Source organism: Urocitellus parryii, chromosome 9 (assembly GCF_045843805.1).
Source record: "Urocitellus parryii isolate mUroPar1 chromosome 9, mUroPar1.hap1, whole genome shotgun sequence".
Classification (NCBI taxonomy): Eukaryota; Metazoa; Chordata; class Mammalia; order Rodentia; family Sciuridae; genus Urocitellus; species Urocitellus parryii.
Genome location: NC_135539.1, coordinates 84,146,478 through 84,171,364, shown reverse-complemented (window position 1 = coordinate 84,171,364; position 24,887 = coordinate 84,146,478). Strand labels below are relative to the sequence as shown.

The following is a 24,887-nucleotide window of genomic DNA, read 5'->3' as shown; positions in this document are numbered from 1 at the left end:
GGAAGGCAGAGCTGCCTCAGGACGTCCTTGACCTTGCCAAGGTGAGGGAGGTCCCCAAGGCACCTGCATCAGGTTGAATGTGGTGTTTGCAGCAACAACACATCTGTTGTGTTCAACAACCAGCCAGAAAAACTGAAGCAGCTGAAGACGCCCACGTGTGTTATTCTTAACAAGATCAGATTGATTCACTCCTCTGAAACTACACAAACTGTGGCCACAGGGAACAGCGGGCTGCGAGGACCCCCTGCCAGGTCTTCTCACCTGGCACTGGCTGTAAATATAAACCAGCAAGGTGCGCTGGCTTCAGAGAGGCAACCCCAGTCCAGCTGGGGCCATGCAGTGATTTCAGAGGGAAAGGAAGAAACTCTCTAGAACAGCCCTCTGCAGTGTCCTGGCACCCTGATGAGTTCCTTTTGATCAAATGAGACATGAATTCCTGGGAAGCCTTTTGGATGGTTTTCATGGGGTTACCTGAGTTATGTATTTTTTGCATAATGAAATAGGCCTGGGAAACCCTGGTGGATGGAAGAACAAAGCAGGACACTCAGCTTGTCTAGAAGTCAGGGACGTGAGCACTGGGTGCAGCCGGTGCTGGACACTCTTAGGGAAGCTGAGCACCTTGCTGAGATGTGTGGCTTACCCTCAAGAGGACTGGGCCACAGGGGATGCTGGGGCACAGGTCCTGCGTGATTCAATGACCAGAACACAAAAGAAGAAAAGCAAGCAAACAGATATCGTGACTTCATTTCTCCCCAGCCCCCAAGGTCAGGCAGTTGGTCTGAGGTGAAATCTAGCACCTCCTCTTCTAAATGGTGCAGTGGATGGGCAGAGTTGAAAACACCCACAGATAATGAGGAGCACTGGGGTCGGTAAGAGAACAGCTTGCCTTCACTCTCCCCTCAAGGCCTCCCGTGAGTTCTCGGGGCCACCTCTGTGCCTTGTAGCATGCATGCACCAGAGACCAGCTACAAACACAGTTCTGCCCTCCCAGAGCTAACTCAGAGAAGGAAGAACCAGGACTTGGTTGTTGTAGGGACAAATGAGGCAAGGCACCAAACATAGCAGGAAACAGTTTTATTTGGCTGCAGCCAGGTTCAGTGGGCACAGCTTTTGCTCAATTAATCCCCTGAACCCCAAGTTCAGGGATTTCAGAGTTTTATACCCAGCATGTAAGGGGAGAAGCTCAGAAGTTCACAGTCTGCAGAAGTTCACATAAAAGCAGCTTTTTCTTTCACTGTTCTGGGCAAGTTAACTCTTCAAGGACAGCACCTGAGAAGGGGAGAGCTTCTTCTCCCCTTTCTTTCCTCCCCATGCCAGCTGTTACCATGGAGCCCATTTGTAACTTATCTTAAAAATGTAGACATCTCTGTGAAGCCCAGCTCAAGGCCAGAGGCCTTGTTTGCATGTTTCTACAAAGTACTATACTGGAATATGTTTGTGAAAAACTAGTCCAGCCCCTGGAGTGCTGGTATCTTCTCAGCCAGTGGCCAAGGGCAACACGAAAATAGGAAGTTTATCTATATTGGATTCTTTCACAGAGACTCTTTTGCTGACAGTCCTAAAATCAGCCACGGTGAAGAGGGCTTTTCTGTGGAGAAAGGGGGTGCCACTTCAAGGTGAGCACATGCACAGGGTGAAGAATGCTCCAGAAGGAGCCCACGTTGACTTCTAAGAGAGTGCATGAAACAAACACCTGATCTGGGCTGCGGGCCAGAAGAGGCATCCTCCAAGAAGCTGAGAACCAGAAATAGGGATAGAAGTTAAACAGACAGGTGGGAAGAAGCCTGGTCCAGCTGAAGATCAAGGTCCTGGAAGAAGATGGGCCTGGCTTCAGGCCACAGGAGGGTGACAGGAGGGACTGGCCCCCCTGACCTTGAGAAAGCCTCACTCTGGTGGCGTTGAGGAGAGAAGAGAGGACGGGACTCAATACCAAGGGGACAGTTGGAACTCTGGCTGTGGTTCAGAGCAGAGCCCGCTGGATGACAGTCAGGATGGGGTCAGAGGAGAGTCCAGAGTCTCACTCATGCTCTAGAAGAGAACGAGGGCGGAACAAGGAGCTGCCCAGGCCCAGGCAGGACAGCAGCAGAGCCACACCAGCCCTGTCTTCATCCTGGGCTCGGGCCTCCCGGTCTGCTCCCTGCACCTGCAGGACAGGGGTGAGCACCTATGGACAGCTGGGGTTGTTGGGGTCAGAGCTGGAGAACCCCAGCAGGCGCCAGATGAACGGAGACACTGGTCGACTCACAGACACCAGCAGGCCCTTCCTGATCCGCCCCAGCGGACCAGGGGGTCCAGACATCCACCTTTCAGAATTGATCCTTCAACACACAGCCACGTGAGGGCTCACAAGAGTCACTGGAGCACATCTCTACTCAGTTCCCTGCCCAGTGACATCATGTCAGAGCTCATCTATGAAATCAGCCACCATGTCAATATTTACACTGTGGAAATCAGCGAATGCTGTAATCTGGGCTGTTGATTTGGAGAGCTGATCTACCATTTCTCAGGGGATTTAGAAGTTCCTCTGGAATCCCCCAAGGATTCTGCGAAAGAGACTCACAGAGGACTCAAAAGGTTTTGTGGCTCAGCCACCGTATCCTCGTCCTAGAAGATTTTAGTACATCAGTGCCCTGGGATGCTCTTGCCTGGGGATGAGGGGGAGGTTGGGAGAAGGCAGGAGCCCCTCTGAGGAGCTGTCTGGGCTTAGGTGTGTTTGTGGAGGAGCAGATGCGCTGATTTCCTGAAGAGAACAAAGTGATGATTGCATTTTACAAAGTCTACACAGCAAAGGCAGAGGAGTATTCAGGGAAAATACACATGGAAGGGTGAAGTGGGATCTTGAGTAAGCCCTAGCCAGAGGGCTCTGTGGGAAACTCACAGCAGCCAGTGGCGCTCCCAGACCTGACACCGTATTCACTGTTTACAGCATCCTGAATCCCGGGCTGACCACGGCTGGCCTTCAGGCAGAGTGGGAAGCCGCACCTAGCCCTGCAGCCTCCTCACCGCCAGGAGATGTTATTAGGAGATTTTACTTAACAAAAATCGGTTTATGAAAAAAAACACGAGAAATAATTTTAAAGGCACGTACAGTGCCACCAGACACAGCAAACACGATGTATTCGTAGAAAACCTCACTATTTAACAAATAGATATCAATGAGTACCTGTGACCACAATTCAGAGCACACTTTTGTCTCAGGTTTCAGAAGCAGTTATGCTAACATCAGCTTCACTGATATTTCATTCATTCATAGTGAAGTGGACAACTCCATGTTGGTAACTATTCAGAGTTAATAAACCATCTCCACAGTTATTTCTAAAATATTTTTGGCACCTCAGGAAAATTCCCGCACCTACTAGCAGCCATTTCTGCCCCGTTCTCCCTTTCCCTCTTTCCTGGCAACCATGAATCACTTTCTGTCTTGATGCACAGAACTGGTTCTGGACGCTTCCTATGGAGGGAAGTAGTAGGCATGTGGCCTCGTCTAGGCTCCTCACCTAGCATGTCCGTACTGCATGCTGTCTATCCGCTGAATCACCTTCCATGGGAGGGATGTCCACGACTTACCACCCACCCCTTCATAGCTGATGGGCCCTGGGATGTTTCTACCTTTGGTTTTGAGTGATGTTGCCACCAACAGTCATGTATGAGTTTGGGCAGGGACACGGGTTGTTATTTGTCTTAGACAGATACCTGGAAATGGCATTGCTTGGCAGTACAGTTGCCCTGTGACTGCCAGGGTGTTTCCCTGAGTGGCTAAGACATTTGATTCCCATCAGCAGTGCAAGAGGGTCCACACTTCTCATTGTCTTCTCTGATGTATCTGCCTCTTTAATCCTAGCCATCCTAGTAGGGATGAAGTGATATTTCATTGTGTTTTTTAAATTAATTAATTTACTTGGTTAATCAACAAAATTCTATTTATAGGGCACAGCGTGATGTTTGGTCTACATATATGTCGTAGAAAGATTAAATCAAATTCATTAACATATTCATCATCTTACTATTTTGTTGTGAGAATGCTAAAAGTCTATTGCTTTAGGCAAATTTTAAACATATGATACACTGTATTGATAGTAGTCACCATGCCCCAAATTGCCTTAGCCATCTCAGGCAAAAAGAACAAAGTTGGAAGTGTCACACCTGACTTCAAAATGTATTCTAAAGCTGTTGTAATCAACACAGCATGGTACTGGCATAAAAATAGACGCATCGCCGGATGGAACAGTGTAGAAAGCCCAGATATAAACTTCTAGTGTTTATAGTTAATTAAATTTCAACAGAGATACCAAGAATACAAGGGGGGGAAGAACAATTTCCCTAGTAAATGATGCTGAGAGTCCTGAATATCCACATGGAAAAATGGAAGTGGATTCTTATCTCATACCACATGCGAAAGGAACTCAAAATGAATTGACAGCTTCAGTGTAAGACCTGCAACTGTGAGACTTCTAGAGAAAACAGAGGGGAGAAGCCCAGGACCTGGGTCTGGCCGGTGATTTCCTGGACACAACTGCAAAAGCAAATATAGATAAATGGGATTTTATCAAACAAAAAAACTTCTGCACAGCAAAAAGATAAAAACAATAATTAGAGTGAAGAGATAACTCGTGGAACAGCAGTGAATATTTGCCAGCCATATATTTGATAGGAGCTAATATCCAAACTATATAAGGAGCTCAAACAACTCAACAGTAAGAGATAATCTGATTTTAAAATAGGCAAAGGACCTGAACAGACATTTCTCAAAAGAAAATACAAACATGACCTACAGTTACATGAAAAAAATGCTCAATATCTCTAATCAACAGAGAAATACAAATTAAAACCCCAATGAGATATTAGCTCATTGGGTTTTTTTTTTTTTTAAAAAAGAGAGAGAGAGAGAGGAGAGAGAGAGGGAGAGAGAGAGAATATTTTTTTAATATTTATTTTTCAGTTTTCGGAGGACACAACATCTTTATTTTATTTTATGTGGTGCTGAGGATCAAACCCAGCGCCCCACGCATGCCAGGGGAACTCTATATATTCTAGATACAAATACCCTAAGAGAACACGAGAAATAATTTTAAAGGCATGTACAATCATGAGAGATACATGATTTGCAAATACCACCCCCCATCCCTGTTCCCTGGGTTGCGTTTCCACTTTTTTGGTAGTGAAACCTCTGCTTGCTGTGGTGCCCCACACCTTCCTGACACACTGCATCAGGGCCTTGCCTGTTGCCCCAATTCACCTCCTCATGGAGTCCTGCATCCTCAGAAACTCCCACTTGTTGGTAGGAAGCACTTGCATTGCTCTTACTTCTTAAGATGAAGTGTTTTTTTTTTTTTTTTTTTTTTTCCTAGAGGCACCATTCCCTCTCTTGCAAACAGAGTCCCTTTAAAGCACTATGAATTTCCTGAATCTTGTCCAGGGTTTAAAACTGAAGACAGCCTCTTTATTTTACCTCCAGAAGAGACTCTGAAATGCAGGCGGGTTCCATCGATCTGAAATGCTCTGGCTTCACAGCAGCTGCAGCTTGGTTTCGGCTGCCTGTGCATTTCTGGGGTATATTTAGGTGGCTTCTATTTACTGTTCCCAGAATAGCCACAGTTTTCTGTTTCTCAGTCGTCCTCTTGGTTTTGTTCCTTCCTGCCCCAAATGGATGGTGACAGACGAGATGGTCTCCAAAACCCTCTCCACCCCTGAAAGCCCAGTCTTTCACCCAGTGTCCAGGCCCCCTTTGAGGAGTGCAGAGCCAGCTGCAGCTGCTCCCAAAGTCCACCAACAGGGGACAAGACTGCCACCAAAATGCAGAAGAGGCCCTGTGGCTAGTCGGGTCAGGCTTATGTCTGAATCCCTGGGCTTCCATCACTGCTACTTAACTTCATCTAGAAGTTTCCTCTGAATTTAGATGTTTTAGAAGGAAAAGAAACATTTACCTACATCACTTCTAAGCAGGGTTGTAGACATATTTTGCAGTGATTCCAGTAATGCCAACAACTCAAGGTGACATAGTCAATAGCTTCCTCTCTCCAAGGATAGTGAGAAGTAAGTCCCCTGGGATTGTGGCTCATGTCCATGCCATTGGTGAAGTACATAATGCTACTGGCTTCGTGGCAGACATGTGCCTTAAATTGTGAGGGCACTGCTGCTGGAGAGGGACTTCCAAGCTGAAGCCCCCCTTCCTGTCCTGGATGTCTGAGTTTGCTACTAATCCCAAATGAGAATCCTGCTATCAATACGCTTTCTATGCTGCTCATTTTAAATCAGAAGTCAAGGTTAAAACCAAATCTGAGCTTCTCCTTTGAGCTCTCCCATAAATTTAGCTCAGCACATAGCTCGTCTGAGATCAGCCCCTCCTCTGAGCAGGAACAGGACACCCAAATGGGGGTGCACAATAGTTTCCTTTTGATGTTGTTTTGGTTTGGAGGTTCTTTTTTCTTTTTTTTTTTTCATCTTTGTATTTTTACAAAAAGGCTGGTTTAAGGAGTTAAGACATTTGTACATATTTATGTCAGTGGCAAGGAAAAAAAGTAGGTTAAGAAGGGCAATATTAAGGCCTACTGAGGCCAGGTATGGTGGCATACACCTGTAATCTCAGGAACTCAGGAGGCTGAGACAGGAGGATTGCAAGTTCAAAGCCAGAGTCAGCAACTTAGTGAGACTCTGCCTCATAATACAACAAGGGCTGGGGATGTGGCTCAGTGGCTAAATACCCCTGGGTTCAATCCCTGGTACCAAAATCAAACAAACAAAAGCAACAGAAGAGGAAGAAGATTGAACTGTTTCCTTTGCTCATTTGGGCTGTAACATAGCAAAGCACAAGTTCCATGCCACTCCAAGAGGTCAGTGTGCCCAATTTCAAGCAGAACACAAGAAAGATAAGACAGATAAGGGCAAATAATCCTTCTACATGTGGCACTAGAAGGAAAAATCCAAATCACTTCTCAGCTTCTCAGAAGACAGTGAATAACAGCCCAGAAGACATCCCGCACAGAGAGCATCCTGCAAAAGCTGCTGGAGGGCAAGGTCACTGCTCCCTGCCAAATCCAGAACCAGACCAAGCACTGCCGCCCTTAGGAGTGGGAGTAAGGACTGTCCAGACCAGACCCTGAGCAGTTGCTTCTTCTTCTCTGCAGGAAGCACCCTGCACCAAAGCTGGTCACACCTTCACACTCTCCCAGCTCCATTTCGTTTTCTAGCAGGTTCTGAAATATTCTACAGCCAGAAAACTATGAAAAGCATGTGAAGCAACAAAATATTTAAAATATGGAAATGGGGGTGAATGATAACTGCTGATATTATCATACACACACTTCGAGGAACTGGGAAAGGCATTGACTTTAAAAGCAGGTTCCCAAGGTTTACATAAGAATAGAACTAGTCTATTGAAAAAGAGAAAGCAGTCTCACATTGCCTTTTATGGGCCTGTTCATGAAGACCTTTCCCGCTTTTCTTAGCCTTCAAGTCTGAGTAGGAGACATGTTTTTAGACCCTTGAGCTATCAGTGAGTAAGCATCAATGCTGACCTCAACCCACACCTGTGAACTGGATTCCTAAGTAGAGACAATCTTCCAGTTGAGTGAAATTTCAAGGAGAAAGTGAATGAATCACTGTTTCTATTTGTGGTAGTTAGAAAACATGGAAATAAAAGTGGTAGCCTGTTCAGTTCTTGGATGTGTAGACAAATAGTGCATACACACACACAAACACACACACACACACACACACACACACACACACACACACACACACTTCAATGATGCCATGTGACCTGTGCGTGGAGGAAAAGGCAAGGAAGAAAATCATGCTGGGTGAGAGACACTTGCCTTAGGCATCCTCCTGAATGTGTGTGCCCTGTTTGTTGGATCATTTATCTTACCAGCCATATTGTGCTCTGAGAAGAACACCACACTTCATTTCCCAGCCCTCTATGGGTGAACAGGTAGGTTGTTTCCAACTCATTACTGGGAATAGATTTGGGATTAACACCTTTGTTATATAAGTGTATTTGCATAAGATTATTTCTTGGGGGAAAAATCCTAAAAATGGAAATAGTGGCTAATAGATCACGAACTCTTATTTTTTAAGAATTTCTATGCATATTACTGTTAGAAGGAGTATACCAATCTTTACTATCATTAGCAGCACATGAAATTTTTAAGGATAATCATCTTAAAGTGAAAATAGAAATTGAGAAAAATCCAGAACAGATGGGCACCAGGTGACTTCAGAAGGTCCCCATGAAACTGGATGGTCCACAAGCTCTTGCCTGCTGCCTCAGAGGCAGCCCTGGGACAAAACAGGCCCAGCTCTGACACAATGAAACCTGGTGAAGCTTGACTCCCCTTGCTGCCCACTGGTGGGGTTCTGCGCAAGTTGCAGCCCTCAACAGTCAAAATGTTCATCAGCTTTGGGTGGCGGGCTCTGCTTCCAATGCTGCAGCAAACTCCAGCTCACCCACAACTTGTTCTTTCAAGGTTCTTGTCTGATGAGTTCAAAGAATGAAGTCCATAGGCCAAAATCAGAACAGAAGAGCAGGAGTCATCAAAACAACAGAAAGAGTCCCTGCAGGGCGACAGAGGACCTTCAGCAAGCTTCCCCCAGAGAATGAGTCCCTCTGGGGCTTTATTAGGACTTGGGTCACTGCTATTGGCCCAAACTTATGCTAATGAGGGCTTGGAAATGCACTAATGCTATGGGTCAGCTCTGGGGTCCCAACTTCCATTCAGCTCTGCCCAGGACCATTTCCTCAGGGCAGGTCAGAGGAGGAGGGGAAGGTTGTGGGATGGGGCTGCATCCGGCTTCTGCAGCAGGGGTGGGTACTGGGACCAGGCCTGGCTGCTGCAGGGTGACAGGTGGCACTGGCTCGAGGTGCCTGCATGGTGGGCTCCTCATGGCCACAGGTTATGCCTGCCTCCGGCCCACCCACCTGGGCCCCACTCCATGCTCCACCGGTGCTTCTCCACAGGGACTTGTGAGTGGGCTGGGGCTTGCCAGCCAACAAGCTGGATGGGGTGAAAGGGCCTCCAGAGCTCTTTGTTAGATGGTGGTTGAGGAATCCACAAAGGAGAAATATCCTGAGTGGATCATTGCAGGAACAAAGACTGGTTTACCTCGGGCCCTCCAACCCCTGCTGGGGCTCTGGGGGGTTCTTGGGGATTTGACTGACCCCTACCCAGGTTGACCAACCTCAGCCAGGAGCAGGATGCACCTCCAGACCTCAGGTCTCATGCTGCTATCTGAAATCACAGACTCTCTCAGCCCTGCAGTAAGGAACAACTCCAACCTTTAAACTTTTGCTTTGTTTGCCTTTGCAATAAGCAAGGTATGTTGCTCAAACAGGGCTAAAGTGTGGAGCATTTCTCCTGCTTTGGCCTGTACTTCCTTCTCTGGCCATGATTCCAACTTCTTATGCATACAAGTGGCACGAAATACCAGCACAAATCAGCAGATCCCTGTGGAAAACAAGGGGGAAAGGCAGTAATCCGCAGTACTTGTGGGTGGGAAGACCCAATTACTTCTTTGAGTAATTGGAGCACCTACAAGTTTTGGCCAGTAGGGTCATTCAGCAATGGGCGACTTGCTGATTTTTGTTCCCACTGTGTCAATTCCCAGAGTCACAGTGGACTAGGATCTGGGGTGCCTTGTGGATTACCACTGGTCAGAACTCACCTCCTTTGTCCCTGAGCAGAAGCACAGCAGGGACAGAGTGAGCACCTAACGAAAGCCTGTCTGTGGCACTAGAGCATCCTGGGGAACAGCGGGCCCCAGGAGCAGCAGTTACCCGTGGACTTCCTCCTATGTCAGAGTTGGGGTTTCTCACTTCCGCCGGGCTGAAGCCCTCACAGAAGCCAGCCTGAGAGGCAGAAACAGCTAGAGCCTGAGTGTGGGCCACAGGCTTCCCCTGAGAGAAACCTGGCAGGAACCAAGCCCACTGCTGTGACCAGGATGCTCCCTGGGGTGGAGAGGCCAGGGGACTGATGTCTGGAGGAGGTCTCTAGGGCAGAACAGCAAGCCCAGCAGGAGGAGGAATTTAGCCCTGGACATCAAAGGCTGCCCCTATCTGGACAGGCAGAAGAAGACACTTTTAATGAGGTTCTGTAGGTCAACGTGATCTTGGGCCAAGGGATGGTCACTGAGCAATGCTCAGTGCAGGACCGAGGGATGGCTGGGGAGGATCAGGTGCTGGGGAAGATGCTGTGGGAGGAGGAAGAGCAAGTGCTGGAGGGGATGCTGGGAGGAGGAGGAGCAAGTGCTGGAGGGGACCCTGTGGGAGGAGGAGGAGCAGGTGTTGGAGGAGTTGCTATGGGAGTAGGAGGAGTAGGTGTTGGAGGAGTTGCTGTGGGAGGAGGAGGAACAAGTGCTGGAGGGGACCCTGTGGAAGGAGGAGGAGCAAGTGCTGGAGGGGACCATGTGGGAGGAGGTGGAGCAGGTGCTGGAGGGGACCCTGTGGGAATAGGAGGAGCAGGTGCTGGAAAGGACCCTGTGGGAGGAGGTGGAGCAGGTGCTGGAGGGAACCCTGTGGGAGGAGGTGGAGCAGGTGCTGGTGGGGATCCTGTGGGAGGAGGAGGATCAGGTGCTGGTGGGGATCCTGTGGGAGGAGGAGGAGCAGGTGCTGGAGGGGACCCTATGGAATAAGAGGAGGAGAAGATGCTGGAGAGGATCCGTGGGAGAAGGAAGAGGAGCAGGTGCTGGAGGGGACCCTATGGGAAGAAGAGGAGGAGCAGGTGCTGGAGAGGATCCTGTGGGAGGAGGAGGAGGAGCAGGTGCTGGAGGAGAGGAGGAGGAGCAGGTGCTGGAGGAGTTGCTATGGGAGTAGGAGGAGCAGGTATTGGAGGAGTTGCTGTGGGAGTAGGTGGAGCAGATGCTGGAGGGGACCCTGTGGAAGGAGGAGGAGGAGGAGGAGCAGGTGCTGGAGGGGACCCTGTGGGAGGAGGAGGAGCAGGTGCTGGAGGGGATCCTGTGGGAATAGGAGGAGCAGATGCTTGTGGGGATCCTATTGGAGTAGGAGGTGGAGCAGGTGCTGGAGGGGACCTTGTGGGAGGAGGAGGAGCAGGTGCTGGAGAGGATCCTGTGGGAGGAGGAGGAGGAACAGGTGCTGTAGGGGACCCTGTGGGAGGAGGTGGAGCAGGTGCTGGAGGGGACCCTGTGGGAATAGGAGGAGCAGGTGCTGGAGGGGACCCTGTGGGAATAAGAGGAGCAGGAGGTACTGAAGGAGACCCTAGAGGAGGAGGAGTAGATGCTTGTGGGGATCCTATTGGAGGAGGAGGAGGGCAGGTGCTGGAGGGGACCCTGTGGGAGGAGGAGGAGCAGGTGCTGGAGGGGACCCTGTGGGAGGAGGAGGAGCAGGTGCTGGAGGGGACCCTGTGGGAGGAGGAGGAGAAGCAGGTATTGGTGGGGCTGATATGGGAGGAGGATGAGGAGGAGCAGGAGCAAGAGGAGGAGGAGCAGGTGCTGGAGGTGATCCTGTGGGAGGAGAAGGAGGAGCAGGTACTGGAGGGGACCCTATGGGAAGAGGAGGAGCAGGGCTGGAAGGGATCCTATGGGAGGAGGAGGAGGAGCAGGTGCTGGAGGGGATCCTGTAGGAGGAGGAGGAGGAGCAGGTACTGGAGGGACCCTATGGGAAGAGGAGGAGGAACTGCAGCAAGGGGGGATGCTGTGGGAGGATGAGGATGAGGAGCAGGTGTTGAAGGGGTCTCTCTTGGAGGAGGAAGAGCAGTTTGCTGGTGAAGTGTCTTGGAGATGGGAAAGATCTTTTAGAGAAGTGATACCTTTGAATTTTCTTAGTCAGTGAGGAACCTGTGTGTCTTATAGGGCATCCCGGATTTGGAGAGGTGGGGGTTAGGCATGGTTGAGCATCTGACTTCATGACACTCTGGGAGACACTGCACCGCTCACTCTTGGCTCATTTCCTTGGTGCTTATGAGGTCTCTGGCGTTGCATGGTGACAGGAGGGGCAGAGCTGGCTGGGGCATTCAGTGGCCCAGCCCTTTCCTCTACCACTGGCCCACATGGTGTTGGACAGGGAGGGACCAGGTCCTCAGGCAGAGGACACATGCCTGCTGGGGTGGGCGTAATGTGAAGGGCTGGGTGCCTGGGAAGGTGGTCCAGGAAGGTCTGGCTGTGAGGAGCTGCTGTAGGTAACAGCCAGGTCTCCTGGTTCCTGAGGGCCAATGTCAGTTTGGTTCAGGAGCTGACTCTGCCATGCCTGCCTCTGCAGACCTGCCCACCTCAACAAGACAGGTCCTGCTTCCTTCTCCCTCATGACTCTCCTTTCTTCCATTCATTCAGCAAGGGCTTCCAAGTGCTCCTTGGCAAGGTCCCTGCATTAGACAGTCACACCCACGGGCAGCTGAAGCAAGTGCTCAGGCAACCCCAGGGCCAGCAGACGATGCTGCTGTCGAGAGAGAGAGAGAGAGAGAGAGAGAGAGAGAGGGGGGGGGGCTCTGCAGGCAGCAGAGCCTGGCCTCAAGATCAGGACTTCTGAGACCCTGCTCAACCCTGAGCCAATAGCATCCTTCTGGGTTGAGGTTTCTGCAGGTCCCCATGCTCTGGAGTAAGGACAGAGTGGAGTAGCCCCTGCGTCCTTCACTAACCCAGACGCTGTCTCCTGCTCAGGCCAGGCTGATGCTAGTCCCCTTGATCCACCCTTGGAAGCAAATGGCTGCCTAGCATGGGCTCCTGGCCTTGAGGAGGAGCTGATTTAGGTCAGTACTCCAGTTCCCCCTGCACAGAGGAGGCAGAGCCGAGGAGATGGAGCGAAGGCCAGCTGTGGACCATGAGTCACCCAGGAACAAGCAGCAGCTATTTCTGATCTAAATGGCATCAAATCTCTCTGCTACCATGGGTCTCGAGCCTGGGTCTCCAAAACACTTCCTGTGAGTTGGAGCCAGAGAGAGGCAGAGAGTCTGTTCAAAGCAGAAGACGGTCGTCAGCCTAGGTTCATCACACCTGCACCTGGCAGGCAGCAAAGTAGAGTCCGAGGGACACAGTCAGTTCCAGAAATCTCTAGAATTCTGGGCTCTGTGAATATGCTAGCTCATTTATTCTTTCCTTTTGGTCTTCCTGCTTTGAACACCTTCTGTAGAAACCAGGTACTGTGTGAGACACCAGCAGTATGACAGATCAGAGTGACCCTCCTTGTGGCCTGTGACTGGACCTAGTGGAGGAGAACAGAAACGGTGCCCATGCTCGTTGGGTCCTGCTGTTCGCCAGTGCTATCACAAGCACGTTAGGGACATCAATTCCTTTCATCTCCACAGCCGATGTGGAAGGCAGACACCATTGTTATCTCCATCTTCAAGACGAGATGACCGAGCAGGGGAGATTCAATAACGTGTCCCAGTGGTACTTTTTACAGCAGCCCCCTTCCCACACTGCCTCACACGGTGGCAGAGAGTGTGTGGGGGTGGCATGTGTGTTTCCCCGGTGGGAAGGGGTGTGGCTTTGCGAGGACCTCCTGTGTGCGAGCCTCCTGTTAGTTTTTCTGGTCCTTCCTTCTCTGGGCTGACCACCCAGCTCCACCTCTCAGAGGTCCCAGGGAAGGAAGCCCTTGGTTCATCATGATCTGGCTCTAAGCTGCAACATGCCAGCTGGTGTCTCCTCACTGTGGGGCCAAAGCTGTCCCCAAAGCCCAGTGGTGATGTCCAGTGATCCCACCCCTCCATATCCTGTTCCCCTCAGTTGAAGTCATTCAGCCTTGAGTTTCTCCCTAGAGAAAGAAGAGAAGGCCTCGTGGGACCCTGGGGAGTCTGAGTTTGTCCCCCTAAAGTACCTGGATGCCTGGCAGGGGTGGGGGAATGGGGACACGTGAGGGTAAGAGAAGGCCCTCAAGTCCTGTGTGTGCTTGCACCTGGGGTGTCTGAGTCGTTCCTGCCAGGCGGCAAGTGAGCCCTGGCACCCCGTCCTCATCCCTGCCTTTCCGGGCTCTCTTTCCACTGGGAAGAGAGTGCTGTACTCTAAGCTACCTGAGGAAACTCCATTTCTGGTTCCTGGAACCACTTTAAACAGCTGTTTTTAAGCACTGACAATCACAAAAATAATGTTTCTCTTAGTATTTAACACTGGGAAGGACGATGAGACAGAGCTGATATTGCACAGAGAATTAATTAAAATATCTGTTTTCTGACTACTGAAAACTCTTATCAGATTTCAAGATTGTTGTTATTCATTCTGAACATATGGAGTAAAGTCTTCATATACCTTACTATGAGTACAATCTCAACAGTATTTTTCAAACTACATTGATTATAATCCATGGATGCATCATAGTAAAAACAAATGAATTGATTGCACTTTTTTTTTTGTAGTGAGCAAATAGGACATAACAGAGTTGATATGATAAAACAGAATGGAAACAAATGCTCACATGTGGTAAAGGGAATATTTCACTGACTAGTTTAATCAGCTGCCATATGAGTGTGTTATACATATAAATGCACACCACATACACATGTATACATCCATCATGGTGTATGTACACATGCAAATTATGTGTAAGGGTGGTGATATAAAATGTGTTTTTCTCAATTTTTAGGTTGATATATGATTTACAAATGGTAAAATTCACCCCTTTTAGTGTACAATTTTTGACAAATGTAAAATATATTTCTGACCATGGCAAAGAAGTGAGACAACTCATTAAAGCAAGAGTCTACTTAATAACTGGAGATACTCACAAGGTGAGCATTCTCTTAAGATCTTTGGAGGCCGTGACAATTGAAACCCCGGAGATGATTTCATACTCCCCAGATTTCAAAGCCCCAAAGCACCTGGGAAATCAGCAAATCAATGGTTTTCTGAACTTTCTTTTAGGATCATTGCCTTTTCTTACAAACCAAGTCTAACAGAGAACCCCGCAGATAGAAATCAGAGTTCTCCACAGAGAGCAAGAAACTGCTGAAAACTGCCACAGGTCCTCTCTAGGCAGATTAGATACCTGAGGCCAGAAAGATCAAACAAGGGCTCAGAATTGGCTGCTCCTCATGGGCAGAGCCAGAGCTCATGCATAGGCTGCTGGCTCATGCTCAGGGCACTTCCCACTCCAGAGAACTATGAGGAACAGGTAACCCAACAAATGGAAGAGTGAAGTGGGACCACAGATATGTACCTACCCTCACGGGAGAGAGCAGGGCTGAGGCCCTAGAGATGGCAGAAGTGTGAGCCAGCCCAGGAAGGACCAGAACAGGTTACAGGAGCAGTGTGAGTCTAGAGACAGAGCCAGGGACGAGGCCCACACCAGGAGAAGAGTGGTAAGCCTTCAGGACATGAGGAATCAGCCAGCCCATGTCTACCTTCCTGGAGATTCTCCCAAGCCCGTCTCTTCTGTCTTCCTAGAGGACCACAGTACTGCTGAGAACAAAACCAGCCCTCCTCGTGAGCCCACCATGTCAGACTGCCAGAAACTGTTATAAAATCCCTGTCCACTCCCCTACCACCTGATCAAAGAGTAACCGAGCAGGAGGCGGACCTAGTGACAAAGGACTGGTGTCTCGCCATCTCCCCTCTTGAAGCGCGGAGCCAGCGCTGGGCTGGGCCGGGCCAGCAGACTGTTGGTTACACTATGCAGGGTAGGAGTCAGAAGGAAGAGCTATTTAAAGGGTGTGACCTGAAAATGCACCCCAGGTCCCCTTTCAGATACTCCCCTCTACTACTAAACTCAAGACAAGTGTCCAGGCGTCCCCTTCAGAAGTCAGTTCATACTGGCACCCTCTGAAGAGGAGCAGGGTCAGAGGTCAAATGTCCTGTCCTCTTACCTGGGTGTTATCCATAGTGTTGTTTCTATTGATACTTCAGTAATCTCATCTTTCTTTCTTAAAAGAATTTCTTTGTTTTGTTGCAATTTTAGATTTGGATTTTTAGATTTGGGAGCTTAGACAATTTTCTAAGTATCCCATGTTAGCCTAGCTCAGGTATGATACTTTAAATGTTTGGAATTCTCCATATGGGCTCATGTATCAGTACCACACTAACTTCCTGGGTAATCTCATGGGAGTTTTTAAATATGGGCCCACCATGTCCTACTCCCCCCAAAACAGTGTTGCCTTAAGCAATATCAGTACGCGCTTGGTCAGGCAGAGAAACCTCCTGACTTAAAGGCTGCTGCAGTTGAGTACAGAAGAAGAAGGACTGGAGCAGCACACAGGGATTAAGAAGAGGAGAGAGGACAACCAGGAAGGAGAGATTAACAGACATGGGACAGCAAGGGCCTCCCAGGGTCCAGACACTCCTGCCCCACAGGGAGATGAAAACCAAGCCAACAAAACTAGGGAATAATTATTTCATGGATACACCTAGCAACAGGGATGTTTAACCATATGGAATTGTCAACGGGTTGACTTACATAGATCATTGCAGAAAGTAGAAATAGCTATTTTCATAAAAGACAAGTATTTATTCAGCACTTTCCTTCATGATTTGCCTGTAGGACAAGGGTGGAGGACAAAGAGAGGTGCTGGGAGACACAGGCCCTCCAGGAACACGTGCCATTCACGCACCACAGCTCCGTAAAGGCACATTCAGACCAAAGGCCACCCGTAGAGATTGCCTGACACCCATCCCTCACAGACTTGGAATAGTCAGGTGTCGGTTTTGCATTTTATATTCACAACATATAAGAGAGGAGCACAGGGAGTACAAAGTTCTTGAAGGCTTAGATTTAAAATACCGCTCTGCCAGTTACTCTGTGACCTAGGATATTTTATTTCACCTTTCTTGATTTTCTCATCTATAAAATGGAGTAACAATGACCATACAGAAATGATTTAAGTGAAACACTTAACACAATGTCTGATATGGCTCAAAAATGAGTACTGTTTTAAGTGATATTTTAGTTATTATGTCTATACCGAATTCTATGGATGAACTTCCTGAAACACCACACAGAAGTATTATTTCGTGATAAATTCTTTTCTTTCGGCTCATTTCCAGAGCAGGAAATGGCTGATTTGGTAGCATCCTCACTAGGGCTCTTGGGGCGAGTTCCTGGGAGAGGTGTGAGGTGTGGAGGCCACCGCTAGAGGGCTCTGCAGAGATCCTGAGAACGTTTCCTTGGACGTAATGCTGGGGAAGGCACCGTGAGAAGCCCTGGCCTCTGAAAGACTCGTCCTTCTGCTCATCATGGCTGTTCAAGAGGGCAAGTACTAACAAGAACTCCCCCAGAGCGACTTCAGGAGCCATTCTGCCGCACACTGGGGGCATGTGGGTGGATGTCACCAGAAATAGCTGGTAGGTGCCAAGTTAGGGGAACCCTGTGGTTCTGGGTCACTCTCCACTGGTACCACTCCACTGAGTTACCCTTATTGGGGATCAGAATGGCAGTACAGTGGAACACCAACTTTGAGACAGATTCTGAAACTCTGGGTGAGAACTTAACCAATAATAACAACCAAACCCACCTTGAATCTTCGGATTTCCTATAGTGGCTGGGGCCAGAACTGAGTTTGGGGCACATGTGAGTGAGATCCTATAAAGTGTCTCCCTTGGCATTCTGGGGTGTAGGAGGAGCCTAGAGTCCTACCTGTAGTGGATAGTGGGGCACATTTCATGATGTACTATCCCAGATTAACAATAAATGATAAAGGTCCCTCTGGACTCAGCAGTCACTAGGGATGCAATAGATAAATGGAGGCCTTTTAACAAGCCCCTTCACCTAATAGCTGGCAGCAGGTCTGAGTGGCAGCTGAGAAGGCCCGCCTGCAGAATCAAAGGCCAGACAGCAGCTGCAGCAAGAGCTTGAGAGCCTGGGCGCCTGGCAGAAAGGGAGATTTCCTCTAAGCCTGCCTTTTCTCGTCGTGGCTGCTTAGTCTGTGGACTGCATTTTCTTCCCCCCAAAGAGTTGTCTCTAGGGCCAGACAAAAAACGTGTTCTTGGGCTTAGGAAGCCCACGCAAGCTGTGAGGAGCTTTGCTTTTTCCCTTCTCTCCCTGTAAAACAATTCAGAACTGCGCAGGAGTGGAGTCAGCCCTCCATCCAAGTCAAACACCTTCTGGTTAAACTTGTGGCGACTGGGGCTTACGTGCTCAGGGTCCCCACAAATACATCGGTCCCACTAAAGGGCTGGTCCGGGAGGCGGCGGCCTGAGGCTGCACCGGGGACTGGCTGAGAGCTCGGGGACGCGGCCCCGGGGCTGGCGGCCTGGGGCGGGGGCGGAGCAGGTGAGCGGTCGGCGGGGCGTGGGGAGTGCACTGGGACGTGACGTTGGAGTTTGCAGCCAGCCCGAGTAGGAGGCCGCGCGTGTGGAGTGCTGCGCGGCCGGGAGGATGTGCGCTGCGGGGCGGCCGCCGCATTGAGCCACGACGCGGGGCAGGAGCGAGGGGCGAGGAGGAGGCCGCGGCCGGAGAGGCGCGCCGCCGGCCCCAGGATGTAGCGATCGGCGGCAGCGCTCCTGCAGGCGCCGTCTCACCATGAAGAAGCACTCGGCCCGGGTGGCCCCGCTCAGCGCCTGCAACAGTCCGGTCCTGACCCTCACCAAAGTGGAAGGTAAGGCTCGCGGCCCCTCGCTCCTGCGCCTCTGCGCCCGGCACCTGGGCTCGCTGCGTTCGGGTCGCCGGCCGCCCGGGTGGGTCCGCAGTGCAGCGCGCCGCCGCCGTGGACCTCGCAGCCGCCGACCGCCACGCGATCTCCCCGGGCAGCGCCCGCGCGTCCGCCCGCGGCAGCGCCTTTCCTGAGGGCTCTGCCCGCTGCCCACCTCGCCGCCCTGGCACCGGCGCTGCCTGGGTTGCAGCGTACTCCCCGCAGCCCTGCTGGGCCGGGTGTTGCCCGGCGGGGGCAGGCGGTGCGGGCGGTGCAGGCGGGTGCAGGCGGGGATATCTTTGCGGCTTTACAGCCAAGGGACTTGGTAAGGATGGGCGGGGCTGGCAGGTGCTGGGAAGCCGGTTGCAGCCCCTGGATGTGTTCCCCGTGGCTCCGGAATGTGTCCCACCATCCGTGTCGCCCCTTGAGTATGGATACGCCCCCACAGGGGGCATGTGGGGGAGAGTAGCGGCCACGCTGTCATTCCTCTGGCGAGAGAGGGACCCTGCTTTCCCGCAGGGGTAGCATCTCACTCCTGCACTCCCCAGAGCTGGCCCAGCTGGCCGGCTGGAGCGTGGGAGGGGCAGGCAGAAGGAGGAGGGCAGCCCCTTCGTGCCCTGAGCAGCCAAGTCCTGCAGCAAACAGCCATTGGCACTCCCGTGAGAGGTGACCACTGAAATTAGGGCCTGTGGGTGCAAGGACCCTGCACCCCACTTGTGAGTTCTTGCTTGTTGCAATGAAGTGAGAACCAGTGAGGGTGAGACACAGGCTAGCAGTGGCAGGGTGCTGCCAGCCTGAACATCCACCAAGGCTGGTGGTAGCCATCTGGTACCTGCAGATAAGGACTCTGAGGCCCAGAAAGGTGGAGAGACTGTCCCCAGACCTAGCGCTGGAGCTGTGAAGAGCATGAAGGGATCTTAAGCCCATACAAACCCTTGGTTTGCCCTGAGCTGCGGGTACCTCTTTCTGGTCAAGTTCTGCCTTGGGAGGTTGGGTTTTCTCCAGTGGCTGTCTCCTCCCCTCCCCTCTCTGGAAAGACCTGGTGGGAGTGGTCCACCCCAGAAATTCAAGTGGCCTTGCCCCAGGTGCCTGAGTGGGAGGAAGCTTGATGTTTACCTCTCTTGGCAAAGCGTAGACACTAATGGGATGCACAGGAAGTCACCCACCTCCACCTGCTCCTGGGCAGGTGGGCTCTGATGGCTAGCAGCCAGTGAACTCTGGGGCTCCCCTACCCCAGCTTGGGTAGGACAGGCCTGAGCTCACTGGGAGATATGCTGGAAATGGTGGTGAGGCCACCTGAGCAGGGTGCTGTGGCCTTAGAGGTGCTGCAGGGACAGCAAGTGACAGCAGCAGGCACAGATGTCCTCTGGCCTCCTAGAGGTTGCCTTCAGGGAATGAAAGTGAGGAGTCTCCTCTCTGCCTTAGGGCTGCTGCCAACTGAGCTGGGTCCCTTTCACGCTGAGGGCCTCTGCCTTACTCTGGGTTGGTTTGTTTAGCCAGCACTCACACACACATCTGTGGGGAATGGAGAGTGTGTTGCACCAGGAACAGGGCAAAGTGAGCATGGAGATGGGGCTCTGCCCCTTATACAGTGTGACCTATGTAAACCTGACGCTGAGCCTCAGTTGCCTTGAATGTGAAGAAGTACCAGCCTACCTAGGCACACTGTTGGGGATGGAAGGAGATAGAGCTGAGTGACAGTGTCTAGCAAGTGCCTGGCACACAGAAGGTGCTCAGTAAATATCTGGCCCTTCCTGCAGCCACGGCTGGACTCCTTTGGCACACCTTGCTGCTCCCAAGGAGCGTGGTGTGGGACAGTGTCTTGAAGCACCTGCAGGGCTGCAGGGATTCCCTTGCTGAGTGGGCTGCCCATGCAGGCATCAGCCAGAGTCTGCGGGTCAGGACTTCCTAACACCTGTCCTGGCTGCACTGGGCTCATGCAGGGCTTTTTCTTTGTCTGGATTTTTCCCTTGGTGTTCAGTTTGCTTGGGGGTCTGTTTTTCTACAACCATTTGCATCTTGAATGCTTGTTTTGGAAGTGTTGAATCCTTCTGTTTTCCTTGGGTGCACAGGGCAAGGTGATCCCCTGCCAGGCTGGATATGAAGAGCAGACAGGCTGCAGGGGCAGAGTGCAGCCAGCCAGGGAGGTTTATTAGCTTGTGGAGTGTGTCATCTAAGGGAGGCAAGAAGCCACCAGCCTTTGGTGCTTATAAAACCAAAATAGAAAATGCAGTGCTCTGGTGAAGGCAGACACAGGAGGATGGACAAGATGACTTCACTTAAGCAATAAAGAATTCAACTGCCTTGCTCTGTCCTGTGACCATTTAACAAGGCCCTGAATTGCAAAGATGAGCAATGCTAGCTGCATTCTCTTAAGGAAATTTCATTCCAGTGGGAAAGAGACATTGCAGATAAATTGTCAAATAAAAGGTAGAGAGTTCTGGTGTGGCGCAGAGAACCAAGTGTCACCGGGAGACTGAAAATTGAACAATCTGAGGAGGAAGCCTTTCAGAGGAGGACTTTTTAAAGGAGAAGCTTCCTGAGGAGGAGACCTGTGTGAGAGAAGGCCTTCCTGAGAAGGAGGCCTTTCTGAGAAGTCCCTTCTGAGGAGCAGGCCCTATTGAGAAGACCTCTGGGGAGGAGGAGGTTTCTGAGGAGCGGCCTTCTGAGGAGGAGAACTCGAGGGAGGAGGTCTCTGAGGACCAAGGCTCTGGGAAGGAGGTCTCTGAAGACCAGGGCTCTGGGGAGGAAAGAGGTCTCTGTGGAGGAGGCCCTTCTGAGGAGCAGGCCTTCCTGAAGGGAGGCCTTCTGAGGAGGAGGTGTCACCACCGAGGCTCAGGGGGTGTGAGAAAGCGTGTCAGCCATGGAGGAGAGGAGAGTCTATTTCAGGCAGAGGCTTGGCCAGGATGCCTGAGGAGAGCGGGGCTGGGCCTGGGCAGGGGCTGAGGCTCCCTGAGCAGCTCTGGCCAGGTGGGGGCTCTGTCACAGCTGCATGGGTCTTGCTCCCCTGCCCTCTCCCTGGCTTTCCCATCAGAAGTGGACACTGTTGGTCAGGAGCACGTCTCTAGTACAGGAGCATTCACTAGGGTCACCACCCCCACGAACAGCTAATTTGTATTCAAATTGTCTTCACTGGGAAGGAGCAGTTGGGAACAGTGGGAAGAACTCCCCCCAGAGGGCAGGGGTGCAAGGCTGTGGAAGGCCTGGGAGCTTTGGCATTTAGTGCCCAGCCTCGGGCTGGCTGAAGGACTCTGGGAGTCTGTTTCTCTTTGTGGAAGTGGGGAATGGTGTTTCCCTTGACCGTGAGGACAAGCGTTCTTGCTGGTGAATGTCCAACATGTGGCAGATTCTGCGCAGTAGGGAGATGGCTCATCATCTCTGCCCTCCCAAAGCTAGGGTGTGTACTGTTAATCTACTTTACAGATGAGGAGACTAAGGCTCCGAGAATCATTAGCACAAGGTCGTGGAGTTAGAAGATAAGAGAGCCTTCAAATCCATTTCAATCTGGCTCTGAATGTGGAACAACTACATGACTGAGAAAGAGAGAATTGCACCTGCTCATGGTGCTTCCCAGGTGCTTAGTGAATGTTTGCCCCCTGAAGCACCCACTGTAACAAGATGCATGGTCTGGACCCCACCAGGGTCCCAGTGCTGTTGGCGTTATAAGTGCTTCTGCTCCAGGAGGAGGTGGTCTCTGTTACCCCCTACACAGGCCTGGCTCACTCACTGGTCGCTAGGTTCAGATATCAAGGGATGCAGTTATCCACATGGAGATCAGCCCTGCTGGCCCAACCTCAGACATATGCTGACAAACTGTCTCTGTGTCCAAAGACATTTCCCTGGTGACTAGTCCCAGGCCTGAAACGCCATTGACAAAGTCATTCATGCATCAACTGAGTATGTTTTGTAACATGTGCAAGAGAATGAACCAGAGGCTCTAGGGGATTCTAGGAGAAGTAAAATACGATCCTTGACCCAACTGAGCTTCCAAACTAGTGGGCAGTGTCAGAAGGGCACACAGCACAGGTTAACGGCTTTGATTCCATGGAAGGACAGTAAAATAAATGGGGCATTTCCAAGGAAAGTGCACTCACTTCTTTCTGGGACCCAGATGGCCAGTAGACAACACTCTTGCCACCTGTACCCTCTTAGCCAAAAAACTTAATCTAACAGGTTACTCTGTCTGCAAAGCCCAGATGTGGCCACAGACTCTGCCCTGTTGTCACACTGGAGGTGGTGACTACCCGTGCAATGGGAGCTTGGACAGTGATCAGGAAGGATGCCATCTGTGCCCCAGGCTGTCACAGGGTGGGTAAGAAGATGGCCTTCCTGGCAGAGGGAGCCGCAGGCAAAGGTGCAGAGCCAGGAACAGTGTCACTCAGCGGACTTGGCCAGTGGCTGCTGGGGCTGAGCTCAGGGTAACTGGAGGTGCAGGCGTGGAGGAGCTTGAGGCCGAAGCAGGAATGCAAGGCAGCAGTGGAGGGTCGTGGAGACAGGTAGGAAGGGCACCAGGGGAGGAGGGGGTCACCGCAGGTCCAAGCAGACAAGACGGTCATGCTCAGCAGTGCCATTTACACCAGATCCTGAAACTTGATTCTTCAGCTACAAAGTTTCTTGATAAAGTATTATCAAGGTAGAATAAAACCAAAGTCTGTCACACGTGATGAGAAGCAGAGTTGATCCAAGGCCCTTTTGTTTCACGGAGTGTGCGAGTTACACCTAACTGTGCACACAAGTGTATATGGAGTCCAGGCTGGTGGTCTGTCAGTGGGGGTGACATGGGCTGCTTGTCGTGAGCCCTTGCCCTGGGGCGCTTCACTGGATGCTGCGGCACCTCACACAGCAGGTCCTGGCATAGATCCCGCTGTGCCGGTGAGGACGTGGAGTACGGGGGTTAGGCAGTCCTCGCCGTGAGACCACTGCGTCCAGGTTCGCCTGTATCCTGCGGAGCAGGCTGGGGACAGCAGTGGAGATGGAGCCTGAACACCTGGGGGAATGGGGCACCACCAGCAGTGACAGCAAGTGGAGGGGACCCTGGCTGTGAGGGGCGTGGGCGTGAGGCCTCAGCAGTGTCTGCAGACCAGGTGTGCCACAGGCCAGGAGGAGGGAGGGAGATGGCAAGCCTGATAGGCAAATGGGACCTGGAGTGACCAGGCTGGCAGAGGACCTGGCACATGGCCACATGTGCTTAGGATCTAGGGGAAGCAAGGCAGTCTGAACGGCTGGGACCCAGAAATATGGAGCCATGGAAACGAGGGGAGGAGGCAGATGCAGCCAGGAGGGCGAGTTTGCAGAAGCCGTTCTAAGTGGGTGCTGTTCTGGGAGCCAGATTGCAGGAGGTGAGCCGTCTAGGGAGGGAGGGGCCGCTGCAGGAGGCTGAGCGTGGGACCAGGGAAAGGCGCACCAGGGAGGCTGATCCCAGAACAGGTCTGAGGTTGCCCCCAGAGACAGGCAGCTGATGTAGCCTGGCCTGGAGGAGGAGGAGGTGGGGAAGGAGGCGCAGGCCGAGAGGAAGGAGCTGGGAAGGTGAGGCAAAGACAGGATTGTGGAGATGCAGAGGAAGGAAGCCCAGGGACCTATGCTGGAGCCTTTGATCTCTCCTACGTAGGAAGGAGAAGCTTCTGCTGAACAAGACCGATGGGGATTGTAGGCTTGAAGAGGTGGAAAGTTTCCCAGTGGCTCTGTGGTACGAGCCAAGACAAGATTTAATTCCTAAAAGCCTTTTTGGCGAGTGATCCAATCCTACTAGTTTGACATCTTACAGCTTAGGGGAAGGTCTAGAGGGAAGTAGGCTGGGTGGGGTTTCAGGAGGCTGGGCTGCTCTTCCTGGTCCCCACTTGCTAATGCGTCTCCCTCCTCCTGCAGCCTGGCCTTCTCTTTCTACTATGGAAGATTAGATCTTGGGCTGGCTCTTTTTGCAGGAAGTTCTGAGTCTCTTAAGTGACTTATTCATTATCAGAGATTGGTTTTCTGATTAAAGCCCTTCCCTAGCAATACACAGCAGCACCCTGGAGGACAGAGACCCGGGACAATAGAGGATCTCCATCTGCGAGTGTGTGCATGTGTACATGCAGACGCGGGCACTGTCAGGGATGGTTTGGATAATTGAGCAGAGAGTGGAAGGACCAGCTGCGTGAGTACAACTTGTTCCATGAATCTTCAGCAGCAGGAAGCTACCCCACATGATGAGGTGGCACGAAAAGTACAAAAGACCTCAAAGAGAAGCTGGGCAACGTCCCAGCTTTGCCCGGGGCCCCAGGTGCTTTTGGGTTAAACCTCAGCATGCACTCATGAGCTCAGCCGCGTCACCCTCCATGGCGGATTAAACCTAGGAGATCAAGTTCAGCACTGTAAGACCAGCCCCACTTTGGCCCTTAACTGGGCAAG

At 51.5% G+C, this 24,887-nt stretch overlaps 1 protein-coding gene across 3 annotated transcripts in view; it reads left to right on the top strand.

The window, feature by feature from the left end:
* The window catches only part of Slc35f3 (solute carrier family 35 member F3), a 249,550-nt gene that overhangs the window by 150,134 nt on the left and 74,529 nt on the right, over positions 1–24,887 (top strand). The window contains exon 1 of one of the 3 annotated variants that reach the window (XM_026412916.2): positions 17,056–17,214. The exons of 1 other annotated variant lie outside the window; for it this stretch is intronic. In XM_026412916.2, the coding sequence (XP_026268701.1) occupies positions 17,196–17,214 (19 nt within the window). In that variant the 5' untranslated portion in view covers positions 17,056–17,195. Of the gene's footprint in view, positions 1–17,055; positions 17,215–18,163; positions 18,468–24,887 lie in introns of those variants that run through there. One more of the 3 variants, XM_026412907.2, reaches the window with a different exon arrangement.